General features: G+C 51.3%; 2 protein-coding genes across 5 annotated transcripts; both read left to right on the forward strand.

Moving 5' to 3' along the window:
* The first annotated feature begins 447 nt into the window (after nucleotides 1-447).
* POLE4 (DNA polymerase epsilon 4, accessory subunit) lies at nucleotides 448-2596 on the forward strand. Its single transcript, XM_084498672.1, has 4 exons — nucleotides 448-768; nucleotides 1497-1581; nucleotides 1876-1917; nucleotides 2151-2596. The coding sequence occupies exons 1-4, from the start codon at nucleotides 562-564 to the stop codon at nucleotides 2162-2164; spliced, it is 348 nt and encodes a 115-aa protein (XP_084354798.1). The 5' UTR covers nucleotides 448-561; the 3' UTR covers nucleotides 2165-2596.
* LOC311423973 (uncharacterized protein) lies at nucleotides 2171-14970 on the forward strand. Of its 4 annotated transcripts, none has more exons than XM_084498659.1 (8): nucleotides 2171-2310; nucleotides 3175-3331; nucleotides 4417-4512; nucleotides 5240-5379; nucleotides 6379-6637; nucleotides 9523-9704; nucleotides 13889-13947; nucleotides 14684-14970. In XM_084498659.1, the coding sequence occupies exons 3-8, from the start codon at nucleotides 4455-4457 to the stop codon at nucleotides 14832-14834; spliced, it is 849 nt and encodes a 282-aa protein (XP_084354785.1). In that variant the 5' UTR covers nucleotides 2171-2310; nucleotides 3175-3331; nucleotides 4417-4454; the 3' UTR covers nucleotides 14835-14970. The 4 variants fall into 4 exon arrangements, with proteins under 4 accessions (XP_084354785.1, XP_084354783.1, XP_084354786.1 ...); XM_084498658.1 differs by having other exon boundaries at nucleotides 2181-2310; nucleotides 3171-3331; XM_084498657.1 differs by lacking the exon at nucleotides 3175-3331 and having other exon boundaries at nucleotides 2178-2310.
* Nucleotides 14971-15100: the final 130 nt, after the last annotated feature.

The following is a 15100-nucleotide window of genomic DNA, read 5'->3' on the forward strand; positions in this document are numbered from 1 at the left end:
TGAAGGGCTATGTTTGGAGGTGACAGGAGGATCACAGAATCACAGAATCATCTAGGTTGAAAGAGACTTCCAAGATAATCTAGTCCAACCTCTGACCTAACACTAACAAGTCCTCCACTAAACCATATCGCTAAGGGCTGTGTCTGGAGGTGACCGGAGGATGAAGGGCTGTGTCTGGGGGTGACAGAAGCATGAAGGGCTGTGTTTGGAGGTGACAGGAGGATGAAGGGCTGTGTTTGAGGGTGACCAGAGGATGAAGGGCTGTGTTTGGGAGAAACAGACAGGCTCGGGGGCCACATTTGGGGAGGGCAGGGAGGCTGCAGCGCTGTGCCAGGGGGAAGCGGGTGACAGCAGGCGGCTCGAGGGCTGTGTTCGGTACCGACCGCGCACCTCAAAGCCGGGGCAGGGGCTGGCTGGCAGCCGACTCCCCGAAGGCACCGAGCCAACCGCGGCCACCCCGCGGTCCCCGGGCCCCTCAAGCCCCTCAGCTCCGCCGGGCCCTCCCCGCGGCGGCCCCGCTCCGCCCGGCGGCGCTGCGCAGGCGCGGCCCCTGGGCGCGGGATGGCGGCGGCGGCCGGGCCGGTGGCGGCGGCAGCGGCGGGCTCGGAGCCGGCGGGGCCGGGGGAGGAGGCGGGCGCGGGGCCGCAGTGCCCGGGGCCGGCCCGCCTGGCCCGCCTGCCGCTGGCGAGGGTGAAGGCGCTGGTGAAGGCGGACCCGGACGTCACCCTGGCCAGCCAGGAGGCCGTCTTCGTCCTGGCGCGGGCCACGGTGAGGCGCGGGGCGGCGCGGGCCCCTCGGCGGGGAGCCTCGGCCCAGCCCGGTCCTCTGGGTCCCCCCTTCCCGTGGGCCTGAGGTTATCGGTGGAGCGGCAGCTTGCTCGCTTTTTGCTCCTCCGAGGCAGTTCTGAGCCTGGTCGGGGTGGGTGTCCACTTGGCTTTGGCTGCAGGTGGAGGGGTTGTGGTGTGCAGATGGGAGCAGCGTGTGACAGGGGTTTTTCCGTCGCCTCTGTAAGGCGTTCAGAGATCCTTTGCACAGGTGAGGGTTGGTGGTAGGGTAGCTTTCACATCACGCTCCCTTCCAGTAACTCTTAGGGCTGCTGCTGGGTATCCGCCTCCGACAGCTGAGGCATCCTCGGCATGGCACGCAAGGACTGGGTCCCAGGAGGTGCCCTGGGAGCAGCTGTCTGGTCTCAGACGTGTTCGGAGGAGACAAGGCTTGGACCAGGTGATCGCGGAGGTCTCTTCCAGCCTGGATGATTCTGTGATTCTGTCTCTGCCCTGCACAGCCTTCTGTCCTCTGTTACTTCTCATGCACACCACTACCCAACAATTTAATTTGTGGTTTTCAGAGCTATTTATTGGGAAGGGGATGTTTTAGGATGGCGATTTTGGTTTCTTCTGAAATTCTGTAGGACCTTTCATCTTCCTTGTTGCACAGGTGTTCTTTCTTTCTTTCTCACATTCTCCTTGTGAAACTCTCGTGTTTTTGCTTTGCAGGAGTTGTTTGTTGAAACCATAGCCAAAGATGCTTATGTGTACGCTCAGCAAGGAAAAAGAAAAACTCTGCAGAGAAAAGATCTGGGTACGAGGCCACGTTTAGTACTGTCATTAGCAAAGGGTTGGTAGGAGGGAGGGTTTTTCTACCTGTCCTGGTGTGATGAAACAGCTGTAGGAACAACTTATTTCTCCAAAGATGAAAGCAAAATCTTCTACCAAATATTATATGCTAGTAATTTCACACACCACCTCCAAAACAAATAAACCTCTTTGAAATTGGTCACTGCACTGTGATGCAAATTCAAATGCTGCTATTTGAAGTAAAAGCAAATATGGAGTCAGCTTTATCTATGTTAATTGTTTTCACTTTGCTTTGCAGATAATGCTATTGAAGCTATTGATGAATTTGCTTTTTTGGAAGGTGAGTTTCTGCTTGGTTTCAGTTGGTTTCAATATTTTCTGTAATCCCCTTCTTGAGAGAGAAATAACTTAATAATTTGCAGAGCCCCTCTGGGGCCCATCTTTAATAGTTAATAGCATAAGTCCCTCTCTCCCCTCAGAGAGGTGAAACAAGTTTCAGTTGCTCATATAACTGCATTTCTGTTTCCTTTCTGATTTCTGACTGTTTTTTTTTTTTTTTCTTTTCATTTGTAGGTACTTTGGACTGAGCTGGCCAGAGATGGAGCTCTCTGGAGAAACAGACTGCAGAGACAGATGTGGGGTGGAAAACAGGACACTGAGCATTCGAAAGTAGTTCCTAGAATTGAGACACTGAAATGGCAACCATAATATTTTGTATAAAGTTTAAGTTGTTGTAAGTTCTTTATTTAAAATATGTATTTTTTCATAAATATTTTGTACGTCACTTAACTGTGCCCTGTTGCTGCAATGCAGACTGCTCTCCAGCTCTGGTCATGACACACAGCAGCTGCTCAGAGTAACTGTCCCTGCCTCTCCAGGTACTCTGCAGCACCATGAAGCTGTGAACGGAGAGTGGACTAGCGTAGGTGCCAAGGCATGGTGATTTTTCTAATGGAAATGTATTTTTCTTTGTATATGTTTGTTTCTTGGCCAACATTAAATTTTTTGTTGTTGTTGAATAGCTGTCTTGATTCCTCCTCTGTGCTGCTGTGATGAAGGTCTCGTTTCTATAGCACTAGTGTAGTTTGGAAAGGATGCCTTCTAATGGTGTTCTGCTTTTGTTCATCATTTCCTCAGTGCATCTGGTACAGTTAAGCCCAGCTCTCCCCCAGAAACTGTGCATGAGCTCCAGGGAAACTTTTTGTTTTGTTCATGGAAGCTTCCATAAACTGTGATCCCTGCACCTGCAAGTGATCTGAGTCAAAATAATAATAGTAATAATAATCCAATTTTGAATGCATGAATGACATCTGTCATGTTATGCTGCCACTGCTGTTCTCCTTTGCTCTCATTCCTGAATCTGGCAAAAGAATTACCCTGGGAATTGGATCTAGTCCCTGCCAATTGGACTTGGCAAGTAGGTGCAGAGATCCTAACCTCTGTAATTGAGAACCACATGCAGCAAGTGTTCAGGATGCATCACTGCCTTTGAGCTGTGTGTCTGTGAGAGTCTCTTGCAGGATGCAAGCACTGTTGGTGCTTCTCATGTTTCCATGACTCAGGAGACTGTTACTTTCCTTTGTGTTTAACAAGTTAGAAAGAAGATGCTCCAGGGGTCAGTCACACTGAAGGGAGGCAAAAGTAGTCATGGATCTCTCCTTGTGGTCATGGGAAACACACTGTCCTTGCTACTGAGTCCTCGTGTGTTGCTGTCTGTTATCAAAGACCAGTTTTGGTGTTGCAGAGTGACAAAGGTGGGTTATCTCTAGATAAAAAACCCATTGAATACGATGAATGAGGATGAAGGATACACGTCCTTTTCAAATGAGGGGACTTAAAAGTGACTCTGAGTTACCACAAACTTAATTAGTTTGAAAGCAGTAGTAAGAACAAAGACCCCCAAGGGAGCTTCCCTAGGCTGTGGGCAAGCCCAGTTGCTCTCAAGAAACACTTTGAAGTTTGCTTGAAGCCCGATCCCGATAGGTTTTGTGGGAGAGATGCCATCGCTGTCCGGGCTGCCGGGATGTTTGTTCAGATCACAATCTGGCAGTGTTTGCCAGCAATGTGCAAACCCATTTGTCCCCAAGCTGTTCACCTTCTCGCCTGCTGAGGGAGGGCTGGTATAAGTATCTGGGATGTGGAGCCCTGCTTGTGTTTCCTAAAGTGCAGTATGCAGGACCTGCTAGCTGTAGTGTTCTTGGCAGGACTTTTACATGGTCCCATCTTTGCCAGTAAGTTCTTTTTTCCTTCTCATTTTCTTTGGTGCAGATTTGGGCTCTTGTGTAGGAGAGAAAAGGGCTTGTACTGGTGTGTGGTGTGAGGCCACATGCGGGCTTTGTATGTGATGTTTCTGTGTGGGCATGGTGTGTGTTTTCTACTATGCTTCACTGTCTGAACATCATTGGGGATTGTCTGCACTCAACAAATAGTACAGGATTTGCCTCTGAGGAAGCTGCTGTGCATAAGTGTTTGGGGAGTTTAGAGCCCAGGAGCTGCGTTGTGCTGTCTTTCAGCACAAATTGTTCCTCTGATCCTAGCTCGCATTGCAGTAGCACAGAAGTAGAAGAGAACAGGGAATGGGTATATGAAGGTAAAACTGCTAAACACAGCCATTTCTTTTTTTGAGTAATTAATTAGGGTATTTAGTCCAGCTAGCCAAGTGTTAGAGGTCAGATAGGTCATGCTCATTTATAATTACTCTAAATCTCTTCCTTACACTGAAGCAGGTTGAAGGCAGCAGGTGGCTGGAGCTGTGTGCTTGGAGCTCAGTGCTTCCTCCTGGCTTAGGCAGGCAAATTCTGACTGGGGCAATGCTGAGCTTGGTGCTTTGTGATTACAGGTGCCGGAGCCATCAGCAGAGAGGGCGAGCAAGGGAACATGTTTGAAGAGAAGGGCTGCTGCCAGAGGCAAAGCCATTTCCTCCACGTGGGGCATGGTGAGTTCACTCTTCACCCACAGGACACACGCACCCTTCAAGCATCCCCACTCAAGTCCCACCTGTCCTCCCTGGGGTGTTTCTTATGTGCAGGGGACTCCACACCCAGATAACCCAACACCTAAAGCAAGTTTTGGAGAATAGGAACTGGAGAGTAGCCTGGCCACCAGGTCTGTTCATGTGCATGAAACAGGTTTCATATTCTGTACAAGTGTGCTGCAACAACAGACTGAGATCTGTGTCAGGAAGCTGTGGTTGAATTCCGTGTTTGAAACATTTGGGTACTGTGTAAGTTCAGGACTACTGCAGACTTTTGGTTCTCAGGTTTAATATTGACAGGGGAATCAGTGAGGCAATGGGGTGTCTTGGCTTTAATGTGCAGAGAAAGTAGGAAAGAGGTCCACTAGTTCACCAGAGAAAAGTCTGTGGCCTTCAAGAGTAGCTGTTAGTCTCAGTTCCCCTTGCAGCCCCTAAGGCTACATAAAACATGCTTCAGTCAATATTAGCGCAGATGTGTGAAAATGGATTTGAACTGTGTGTCCAAAAGTCTGAGGTTTCTTTAATCAGATTTGGGTATTTTTTTTTTCAATGTGTAAGAGCAGTAGTCATACAAATTTAACCTTTAGTTTTTGCAAAACATCTGAGGTTGTTATGTGAACGGCAGAAATTATAAAATGATCGTATCCAAATAGTAAGCAATAATCCTTTTATCACTCTTGTTTCACAGATGTCTCTGGCAGCCCTGTAAGCGTGGATGTTGGGAAGTGCAGGTCTGCCTGCCCAGCCCAGCCTATCAGCTCCCACCACCCTGGCCTCCTGGGGCTCTCCAGACACACTTCCATGCTTGATTTTCTTAGAAGTAAGAAGGTGAGAAATGTGTCTTTGTGACCCCAATGGCAGGAGCATTTGTTTCTGCATGAAGGTCACACACTGGTGCCTGGGGCTCTGATTTCATACATGTTTTAAAATACCTGGCACACGCTCTAAGTTACTGTCTTCTGCACTGCAGTAAACTAGTTACTGAGCCTCTTGTCCTCCTCAGCCACCAAGCAGTGGAATATGCAGGGCAGACAAACAGAAATTCTATGAGATACCCTATGGCAGAGGATGGGTTGGTGCTCCAGGCAGCGTCCATGTGTATTTCTGTCCTCCCTGAGACCAGCAGCAAGACCAACTCTTTCAGCCACATCTGCTCTGCACAAGAGCTGGTGTCTGTTCAGAGCTGTCAGAGGCCCTTTGCTGCCTGGGTGAGCAAAATTGGCCTTTGAGGTGTTTACGCCACTGCCTTACCTTGTGCCATGTGTGACTCCTAGATGGGACTAGAAGGAGCATCCCCAAACACAGGCTGTGGTGCTTTCTTTATCCCAGGAGAGCTGAAGTTGCTTAATGTCCCATCTCCATCCTGTCTGGCACCAGGACAGCTAACCCTGGAGAGGGAATGGGAACAAGATCAGCAGGCACTGCACCTGCCTGGACTGTGTGTGTTCACCCTGGGGTCTGTGACTGTGAAAAATGTTTTCACTGCTTGTCAGAGCTGTGGCTCTGCTGCTGCAGCACCTTCCAGCCCAGCAGGTCCACAATCATTCTCCAGAGCTGCTGTCATGCTGATCCTCCACATCAGGAGCCTGGAGGGAAAGTGGGACTGCTTCAGCCATCGCTGTTCAGCTGATTGTAGCAGAGCTTTGGGGAAGAAACAACTTTGCTCTAAATGTTATTGCAAAGGGCAGCACCACAGCAACACCATGCTGCCATGCTGGGCTAAAGGGGTACAAGCTGAGTCAGTTCTAGGTCAGGGGAGGTTTTTATCAGGGAGCTGGTGCAAGCTGCTCTTAAAAGTGAATCTGCTCCTTACTCCATTCTGTGCAGCTACAGGGTGGGCACCCCGAGGTTCCAGGAGCATCACGTTCCTGCCCAGCAGGGTCCCACTGCGAGCCAGCTCGCATCCACGTGGAGCGGCTCCTGCTCCTGGAAGGCGATCGGGAGGTGGAGGTGGTTGGTGGCTGTCACTGCAGCGCGTGGCCTGAGGAGTGTCTGCGTCTCCCAGCTCTGAAAACGTTCTTTCCAGACTCTCCCTGGGAGGTCACGGTTGATGTGGGGAGATGCTCTGAGCCGACCTACAGTGCAGGTATGGGGATGGTGGAGGGCCCCTCTTCCAGGAAAAAAGGGACGAGCCCTGCTGTGTGGTCAGCGCCCTTTCCTGCAAAGTCAGAGCTTACAGCAAGGTCCATCAGCACCCAAGTCTGCCACGCAGAGCCTATGATTTACAGGGGGAGGGGACTCTATTTTGAGCTTGGTTTTTCCTTTCCATTCTGTCGCTGTGCCCTTACAGCACAGGTCTGCAAGTGCAGTGCAAATTCCTTCCCCTATGCATGGTGTGAGGATGGGAGTACAATTACTTTATGGTCCAAGGAAGTGCACTCTAATGATGGACTTGAAGGGACCTTGGGAGTCTCTGCTCCAAAGAAAGCTTCAAAAGCTTGCTTCAAAGCAAAAAACAACAGTGTGATGATTAAAAACTGAAACAGAACACTTAGAAATGGAGCTTCTTTTTTTGACATTCTGAAATGCACTTTCATCTTGGCACCGGTGAACTACACTCATGTTTCAAAAATCATTTGGAAATGGAAATTCCAAACTAAATCATTCCAAACAAGTCAAAACCTTCCACTGGGATAAAGCTGAGTCAGTCCATTTTGAATTGGGGGCTGTCTTGCAAGTTCACACATAAAAGAGCGTCACGTCAGTGGAGCTGAACCGATCATTTTTTATCAGGATGAAAAGTCATTTAGAAATGCTTTTCCACAACTCCTTGATAAAAATCAGTTCTCTTTGAATTTGTTGAAGTTGTTTTATCGGCTTTTTGGCATGTAAAACTATCCAATTACAACCTTCCAGGCAGCTCTTGTGGCAGGGCTGCACAGCAGCCACTAGAGAGGGATAGAGATCGATGCGAGTCCTGGTGTCAGCTAGGAAGGCAGCCAAGGGGCCTGATCCAGAGGGGCTGGAGAAGCCAGGTGGGTGGCCAAGAAGCCAAAATGCAGAAGGGCTGTGCTCGTGGATGAAAACGATAATTATTCTTCCGTCCTTTGTCATCCCTCCTAAAGGAAGGATCTGTGAAGAGGGGCACTGTGGTCCCACAGCCTTGTGTAATCTGGCAACAAGACACAGCAAGTAGATCATTAGGCAGCGTGAAGTGCTTTTTTCCAGGGGTGGGAGAATGAGCACAGACATTTACTTCCTAAATGTGTGACTGGAAGGTGCTGGACAGTGGCAGTTGTCCCCAGGGTTGCTAATGGATGGTGGCTCATTCAGTGATAATGGCCCAGGACTGGGAAATGTGGACTCGCCCTCGGCTTTGCCTCTGCCCCAGGGCAGGTCTCGGCACTTTCCTTCTCGATTTCCCCCCTGTAAAGACAGGCTGAGGTTTTCGGCGTTGTGTTACAGACTGGCAGCAACAGAGGAGGGGGGTCCTGGAGAAGGGTGTTAAAATCTCACCCAAAAACGCTGGTTCCCAGAAATCGGTCGTGATCTTGTGTTCCCCTCAAAGCATCCCAGAGACTTGCGGTCAGAAACTGCTGTTTGCTCCCCCAAAAACACAGTTGCATCCTGGACAAAGAAATGTCCTCCACGAGCTGATGGAGGGGGTAGGAAACTCTTACAGCCATTTTAGAGCTTGGAACCAGATGCAAACCCTGTAGAACCTGCACCCACAGGGTACAGGGCAAGACAACCTCTTAGAGACAAAAGCCCAAGAATGACCCCTGTGTCAAGTTAGCCATCCTTCACTGCCTGTAGCACATGAAATGGACATTTTAATTCTAATTTACTTGGTGAGGGAGAGAAAAGCTGGGATGTTCAGCAAATCAACTCTTTTTTTTTTTTTTTTTTTTTCCTCAGAAGATCATTCAGACTGAGCTCCATGGGACAGTCTGTGCCTGTGTCCTTTAAGCTGTTGTTTTCTGGAGGAGCCTCTCCTACCTCTCCCTCCTCTCCAGCTGCAGAGCTGATGCTGCAGGGACAGAGGGACAGGGATGCTGTGTCCCGACCCGTGGGGTAACAGCAGTGAAGATGCAGGCGTGCAGTGCAGCCTGTCTGCCCAAACCCCTCTTTGCCTGCTCTCTGCAACATGAGCGCTGTGGGCATCCTTAAAAATCACACCAGGCATATCAAACTGAGACAATTTTATTTTTTATTGCACAGTGCATTTGCCATTGAATTAAGGCTTGAATACAGAAAGAAAAGGAGAAGCAGGACTCAACCTGCATCTGCAGGGGGTGTTTGGCCCCTTCCCCTCCTGTGGCCAAGCAGGGCGAGAGCAGCTGCAAATATTTTGGGGGGAAGCTGAGTATTTTTGTTTCAGGGAACTGGGAAGCAACTGGTCTGTCTGAAAGGCTCGGGGGAAGGTGGGCTCCGGGGGGGTACGAGCCAGCTGTCAGCCTCACAGCAAAACCCCATCCTGGGCCGTGCTAGGAGGAAGGTGGCGGGATGCAGGGATTGCTCCAGGGCAGGAGAGACAGTGGCACTGGGCTGGTGATGGGCTGGTGGGGTCAGGGACTTGTGCTGGGCACAGCAGCCCGGTGAAATCCAGAGGAAGCTGAATGAGTAAATGTCAAATAATGCTCCCCAGCTCCCTGGCGTGAGAGGATGTCTCTGGAAAAAGCTCTGCCATGAATAATTTATGTTCAAAGTCCTTCTTTCTCAAAGATAAAATGTAATAGCTCATGCTGGCTCCCCAGAGATGTGGCTTTCGCAGGTTTCACAATTTCTACCCAGAATGAGCTGTCTCTGCCCTGTGCTCTGAAACTGAGAGGGCAGAACAAAATCTATAGCTGAAGCCCCGAGCTGGTGGAATAATGAGCCCCAGAATCTTAGCTGGGGCCCCTCACATGGAAAAACAGCACTTCCCATGCTGGATGCCAGAACCACACAACAGACACATTTCAAGGATGCTGCAGTTGTGATGGCCTCAGAGACAGCCCCAGATTAAATTTCCATCTTGTTTCCTTGCAGGTAGCCTTTTCTGCATGCCCACAAAGTTCAGCACTGCCCTGGTCAAAAATCCAAGTGGTGGGAAGGTGATTCAGACACTGGAGAGCTGCGAAATGAAGGAGAAATGCTATCGTGTTTCCCAAGTGGAATATTATTATGAAATTGTGCACAGCTCCACAGGACACAGGGAGAAACGGCTCAAGGTTGGTCCCTGCAGCTTGGTCTCCCCTGCCATGGGCTCAGCTCTGCTGATCTGAGGGGCTCGACATCGCAGGCGATGCTCTCCCCTTCCGGCCCCACCTTCCCAGGTGCCCTTACACAACAGGTTTGAGGCCCTAGAGATTGAGAGGCCGGTGTGTGAGGAAGAGGTAGCAAATGTTCCCAGGAGGATGCCTGGAGCGAGGAGGTCGACTCCGCGCCTCAGGACTGCCTCCACCAAAAAAGACAGGAGGGTTATTGTTGTTGGTGACTCGATTCTTAGGGGAACAGAGGGCCCTATTTGTCGGCCGGACCCTACCCGTAGGGAAGTCTGCTGTCTCCCTGGGGCCAGGGTCAGGGACGTTGCCAGGAAGCTTCCTAACCTGGTACGCCCCTCTGACTATTACCCCCTTTTGATAGTCCAGGCGGGCAGTGATAACATCGAAGAGAGAAGCCTCAAGGCTATCAAAAGGGACTTTAGGGGGCTGGGTCGGTTAGTGGATGGAGCGGGAGTGCAGGTGGTGTTTTCGTCCATCCCTATGGTGGCAGGGAGGAGTTCAGAGAGGACACGGAAAGCCCACCTGTTAAACACGTGGCTCCGGGGCTGGTGCCAACGCAGAAATCTTGGGTTTTTTGATCATGGGGCACTTTACTCAGCACCTGGCCTGATGGCCGCAGACGGGTCCCTATCTTTTAGGGGAAAAAGGATCCTGGGCCAGGAACTGGCAGGGCTCATTGAGAGGGCTTTAAACTAGGTAGGAAGGGGGATGGGGCTGAGGCTAGGATTGTTGGGGCTGTGCCAGGGGGAACAATGGCAAGGCCGGAGGATAAGGCAATGGCCCAGCTGAAGTGCATCTACACCAATGCACGCAGCATGGGTAACAAACAGGAGGAGCTGGAAGCCATCGTGCGGCAGGCAGGCTACGACTTGGTTGCCATCACGGAGACGTGGTGGGACCAGTCTCATGACTGGAGTGCTGCAATGCCTGGCTATAAGCTCTATAGAAGGGACAGGCAGCATAGAAGGGGTGGTGGTGTGGCTCTCTATATTAGAGAGTCTTTCGAGGCTGTAGAACTCGAGGTTGGGAATGACAAGGTCGAGTCCCTTTGGGTTAGGATCGGCAGGGACAACAAGGCTAGTGTCCTGGTCGGGGTCTGCTATAGACCGCCGAACCAGGATGAGGAGACGGATGAGGAATTCTACAGGCAGCTGACAGAGGTTGCAAAATCATCAGCTCTTGTACTCGTGGGGGACTTCAACTTCCCTGACATATCCTGGAAGCACAACACAGCCCTGAGAAAGCAGTCTAGGAGGTTTCTGGAGAGCGTGGAAGATAGCTTCCTGACACAGCTGGTTAGTGAGCCTACCAGGGGAGGTGCCCCGCTAGACCTTCTCTTCACAAACAGAGAAGGACTGGTGGAGGACGTGATCGTCGGGAGCTGTCTAGGGCAGAGTGACCACGCAATGGTGGAGTTCACTATTCTTGGCGAGGTCAGGAAGGGGACCAGTAAAACCGCTGTATTGGACTTTCGGAGGGCTGACTTTGAGCTGCTCAGGACATTGGTTGGTGGAGTCCCTTGGGAGGCGGTTCTGAAGGGCAGAGGGGTCCAGGAAGGCTGGGCGCTCTTCAAGAGGGAAGTCTTAATGGCGCAGGAACGGTCTGTTCCCACGTGCCCAAAGACGAGCTGGCGGGGAAGAAGACCGGCCTGGCTCAACAGAGAATTGTGGCTTGATCTTAGGAGGAAAAAGAGGGTTTATAAGCTTTGGAAAAGTGGGCAGGCCACTAAGGAGGACTTTAAAGAAGTAGCGAGGCTGTGCAGGGACAAAATTAGGAAGGCCAAAGCTCATCTGGAGCTCAATCTGGCTACTGCCGTTAAAGATAACAAAAAACGTTTCTATAAATACATCAACACAAAAAGGAGGACTAAGGAGAATCTCCATCCTTTACTGGATGCGGGGGGAAACTTAGTTACAAGAGATGAGGAAAAGGCGGAGGTGCTCAATGCCTTCTTTGCCTCAGTCTTTAGCGGCAATACCGGATGTTCTCTGGATACCCAGTACCCTGAGCTGGTGGAAGGGGATGGGGAGCAGGATGTGGCCCTCATTATCCATGAAGAACTGGTTGGTGACCTACTACGGCACTTAGATGTGCACAAGTCGATGGGGCCAGATGGGATCCACCCAAGGGTACTGAGGGAACTGGCAGAGGAGCTGGCCAAGCCGCTGTCCATCATTTATCAACAGTCCTGGCTATCGGGGGAGGTCCCAATCGACTGGCGGCTAGCAAACGTGACGCCCATCTATAAGAAGGGCCGGAGGGCAGACCCAGGAAACTACAGGCCTGTCAGTTTGACCTCAGTGCCAGGAAAGCTCATGGAGCAGATCCTCCTGAGAGTCATCATGCAGCACTTGCAGGGGAAGCAGGCGATCAGGCCCAGTCAGCATGGCTTTATGAAAGGCAGGTCATGCCTGACGAACCTGATCTCCTTCTATGACAGAGTGACGCGCTGGGTGGATGAGGGAAAGGCTGTGGATGTGGTCTACCTTGACTTCAGCAAGGCTTTTGACACCGTCTCCCACAGCATTCTCCTCAAGAAACTGGCTGCTCTTGGCTTGGACTGGCGCACGCTTCGTTGGGTTAGAAACTGGCTGGATAGCCGGGCCCAAAGAGTCGTGGTGAATGGAGCCAAGTCCAGTTGGAGGCCAGTCACTAGTGGCGTCCCCCAGGGCTCGGTGCTGGGGCCGGTCCTCTTTAATATCTTCATCGATGATCTGGACGAGGGCATCGAGTGCACCCTCAGTAAGTTCGCAGATGACACCAAGTTAGGTGCGTGTGTCGATCTGCTTGAGGGTAGGAAAGCTCTGCAGGAGGATCTGGATAGGCTGCACCGATGGGCTGAGGTCAACTGCATGAAGTTTAACAAGGCCAAGTGCCGGGTCCTGCACCTGGGGCGCAATAACCCCAAGCAGAGCTACAGGCTGGGAGAGGAATGGTTGGAAAGCTGCCAGGCAGAGAAGGACCTGGGAGTGATGGTGGACAGTCGGCTGAATATGAGCCAGCAGTGTGCTCAGGTGGCCAAGAAGGCCAACGGCATCCTGGCTTGTATTAGGAACAGCGTGACCAGCAGGGCTAGGGAGGTGATCGTCCCCCTGTACTCAGCTCTGGTGAGGCCGCACCTCGAGTACTGTGTTCAGTTTTGGGCCCCTCGCTACAAGAAGGACATGGAGGTGCTTGAGCGGGTGCAGAGAAGGGCGACGAAGCTGGTGAGGGGCCTGGAGAACAAGTCCTACGAGGAGCGGCTGAGGGAGCTGGGCTTGTTCAGCCTGGAGAAGAGGAGGCTCAGGGGTGACCTTATTGCTCTTTACAGATACCTTAAAGGAGGCTGTAGAGAGGTGGGGGTTGGCCTGTTCTCCCACGTGCGTGGTGACAGGACGAGGGGGAATGGGCTTAAGTTGAGCCAGGGGAGTTTTAGGTTAGATGTTAGAAAGAACTTCTTTACAGAAAGGGTTGTGAGGCATTGGAACAGGCTGCCCAGGGAAGTGGTGGAGTCACCATCCCTGGAAGTCTTCAAAAGACGCTTAGATGTACAGCTTAGGGATATGGTTTAGTGGAGGGCTGTTAGCGTTAGGTTGGAGGTTGGACTCGATGACCTTGAGGTCTCTTCCAACCTAGAAAATTCTGTGATTCTGTGATTCTGTGAAACAACCCCAGGCTGCTCTGCCGTGGGCAGCTTCTCCCAGGAATGTTGAGCAAAACCTGGCTACAATCTGTGGTGGTAAAAATCTCACACTTACTGTATCCTATGCCACTAATTCATTTATACATTGGTGTAAACTAACAAACATTTTTTTTTTTTTTTTTGGGGGGGGAGGATTTCTTTAAAAACTAATTAAGGGAATAGTGAGTTATTTATGTGAAAAAGGGAGTTAAGTATGTCTTAAGCTCAGTTCAACAGACTCGGCTTCAGCATAGCTTTTGTGCATAGGTAACTACGATGCAATAATAATAATGTGCCCCCAAAATACTTCTCCCTGTGAGCTTTGCCTCCCTGCTGCCCTTTTGCACAGGGGTGTGTATTCAGCTTGGGGGTGGAGGGCAGGCACAGGGATGCACGACCAGTCCCCTGGAGTGTCCCCTACGAGGTGCGGTGGGGGATTTTCATGCCTTTGTTTTGCAAATCTTTGCAGGAAATTGATGTGGGAAGGTGCTTGGGCAGCTGCTCCTCGGGGGATCCCTGCTTGCTTAGGTAAGCACAGCTGGCAGGGTCTGGCCCCTCATGGGCACATCGCACACATCCCGGGCAGGTTGGAGCTGCCTCTGTTCCCACTGCCCTCCAGCAACGCCCCAAGGGTCCCAGGGCAGGGCCTAAGGGGTAACACCGGGGCAGATTTGGGGTAGCACCTGCAGCTCACCCATGTCTGATCATACAGGGACAAAGCTGAAACACAGCAGTGTTTGCAGTGGTGCTACAGCAGCTCTGTTGCTTCGAGGGATAAATAATAACCTGCTGATGACAATGCTGAATTCAGCCATCAGGCAGCTGGTTGTAGAGCTTGTGGTCCCCCACAATAGCAGAGAAAGATGGGGAGAAAATCCTGACAAAGGCCTTCTCTGGCCTGGAATGTGTCGTTGCCGTTCCCTGCCTGTGATTCCTGCAGGGTGGAGGAAGGAGGAGGAGAAAGAGAAGGAGAGGATGGGGAGGCTCAAACGGTTGTTTCAGGCCAGGAGGGCAGCACTTTGTGTTGCTTTCAGAGACAAAATGTGTCAAACGTGTAGGGAAATGAATCAACCCAGAAAGAAAAAAAATCCTTGCTTTGCACGGGCAGAGAGGGAGGAGGCAGCCTGCTGAGCTACGCCAGAAGCGAGGAACAGAGGCAGAACCTCCCTGGTCCGGGCATCTCCCCTTTTCCAGGTGATGGAAGGCAGGAACCTGGGGCCTGAGGGGCGGGCGGGGAATGTACTTGGTTTGTCTCTAACTGCAGGGAGTCACAAGGTGGAGAGAAATGTCTGGTCTGGGCAGAGGTTGCCTCTCGCCGCTGTGTCCCTCACCGCTATGACGTACACATCTTCAGGAGCCATCGAGACCGCATTCGTACCATCGTGGCCATCCAGCAGTGCAAGTGCAGGGGGTAGCGGGGCTGGGGACCCGCAGGTGGGGCTCCTGCAGGACCCCTGCCAGACTGTCTGTAGTATATGTAAATGAGAGAAGGCTATTTTATCAATGAAAGCTATTTTAAACAGTGTTTGCATAAATGAACCCTCCGCAAAATGTTTTGCAGCTTGTAAAATAAACATCAGGGGCAATTCGCAGCTCCTCGGGGCTCCCTTGTGCAGCTCCCCAGCCCCTCGGTCTGCCCAAACATCCCGGGAGGATGCGGTGTGCGGAGGGATGGATGTGG

This window comes from Aythya ferina, assembly GCF_964211825.1.
Source record: "Aythya ferina genome assembly, chromosome: 26".
NCBI lineage: Eukaryota > Metazoa > Chordata > Aves > Anseriformes > Anatidae > Aythya > Aythya ferina.

What these genes read in the sequence shown, in the direction of transcription:
- POLE4 (XM_084498672.1), top strand. Translation starts at nt 562, where the DNA reads ATGGCGGCGGCGGCCGGGCCGGTGGCGGCGGCAGCGGCGGGCTCGGAG. An exon ending in TCGTCCTGGCGCGGGCCACG is followed by an intron (nt 769 to 1,496) that starts GTGAGGCGCGGG and finishes TTTGCTTTGCAG; the next exon opens with GAGTTGTTTGTTGAAACCAT. An exon ending in TCTGCAGAGAAAAGATCTGG is followed by an intron (nt 1,582 to 1,875) that starts GTACGAGGCCAC and finishes TTTGCTTTGCAG; the next exon opens with ATAATGCTATTGAAGCTATT.
- LOC311423973 (XM_084498659.1), top strand. Translation starts at nt 4,455, where the DNA reads ATGTTTGAAGAGAAGGGCTGCTGCCAGAGGCAAAGCCATTTCCTCCAC. An exon ending in ATTTTCTTAGAAGTAAGAAG is followed by an intron (nt 5,380 to 6,378) that starts GTGAGAAATGTG and finishes CATTCTGTGCAG; the next exon opens with CTACAGGGTGGGCACCCCGA. An exon ending in ACAGGGAGAAACGGCTCAAG is followed by an intron (nt 9,705 to 13,888) that starts GTTGGTCCCTGC and finishes AAATCTTTGCAG; the next exon opens with GAAATTGATGTGGGAAGGTG.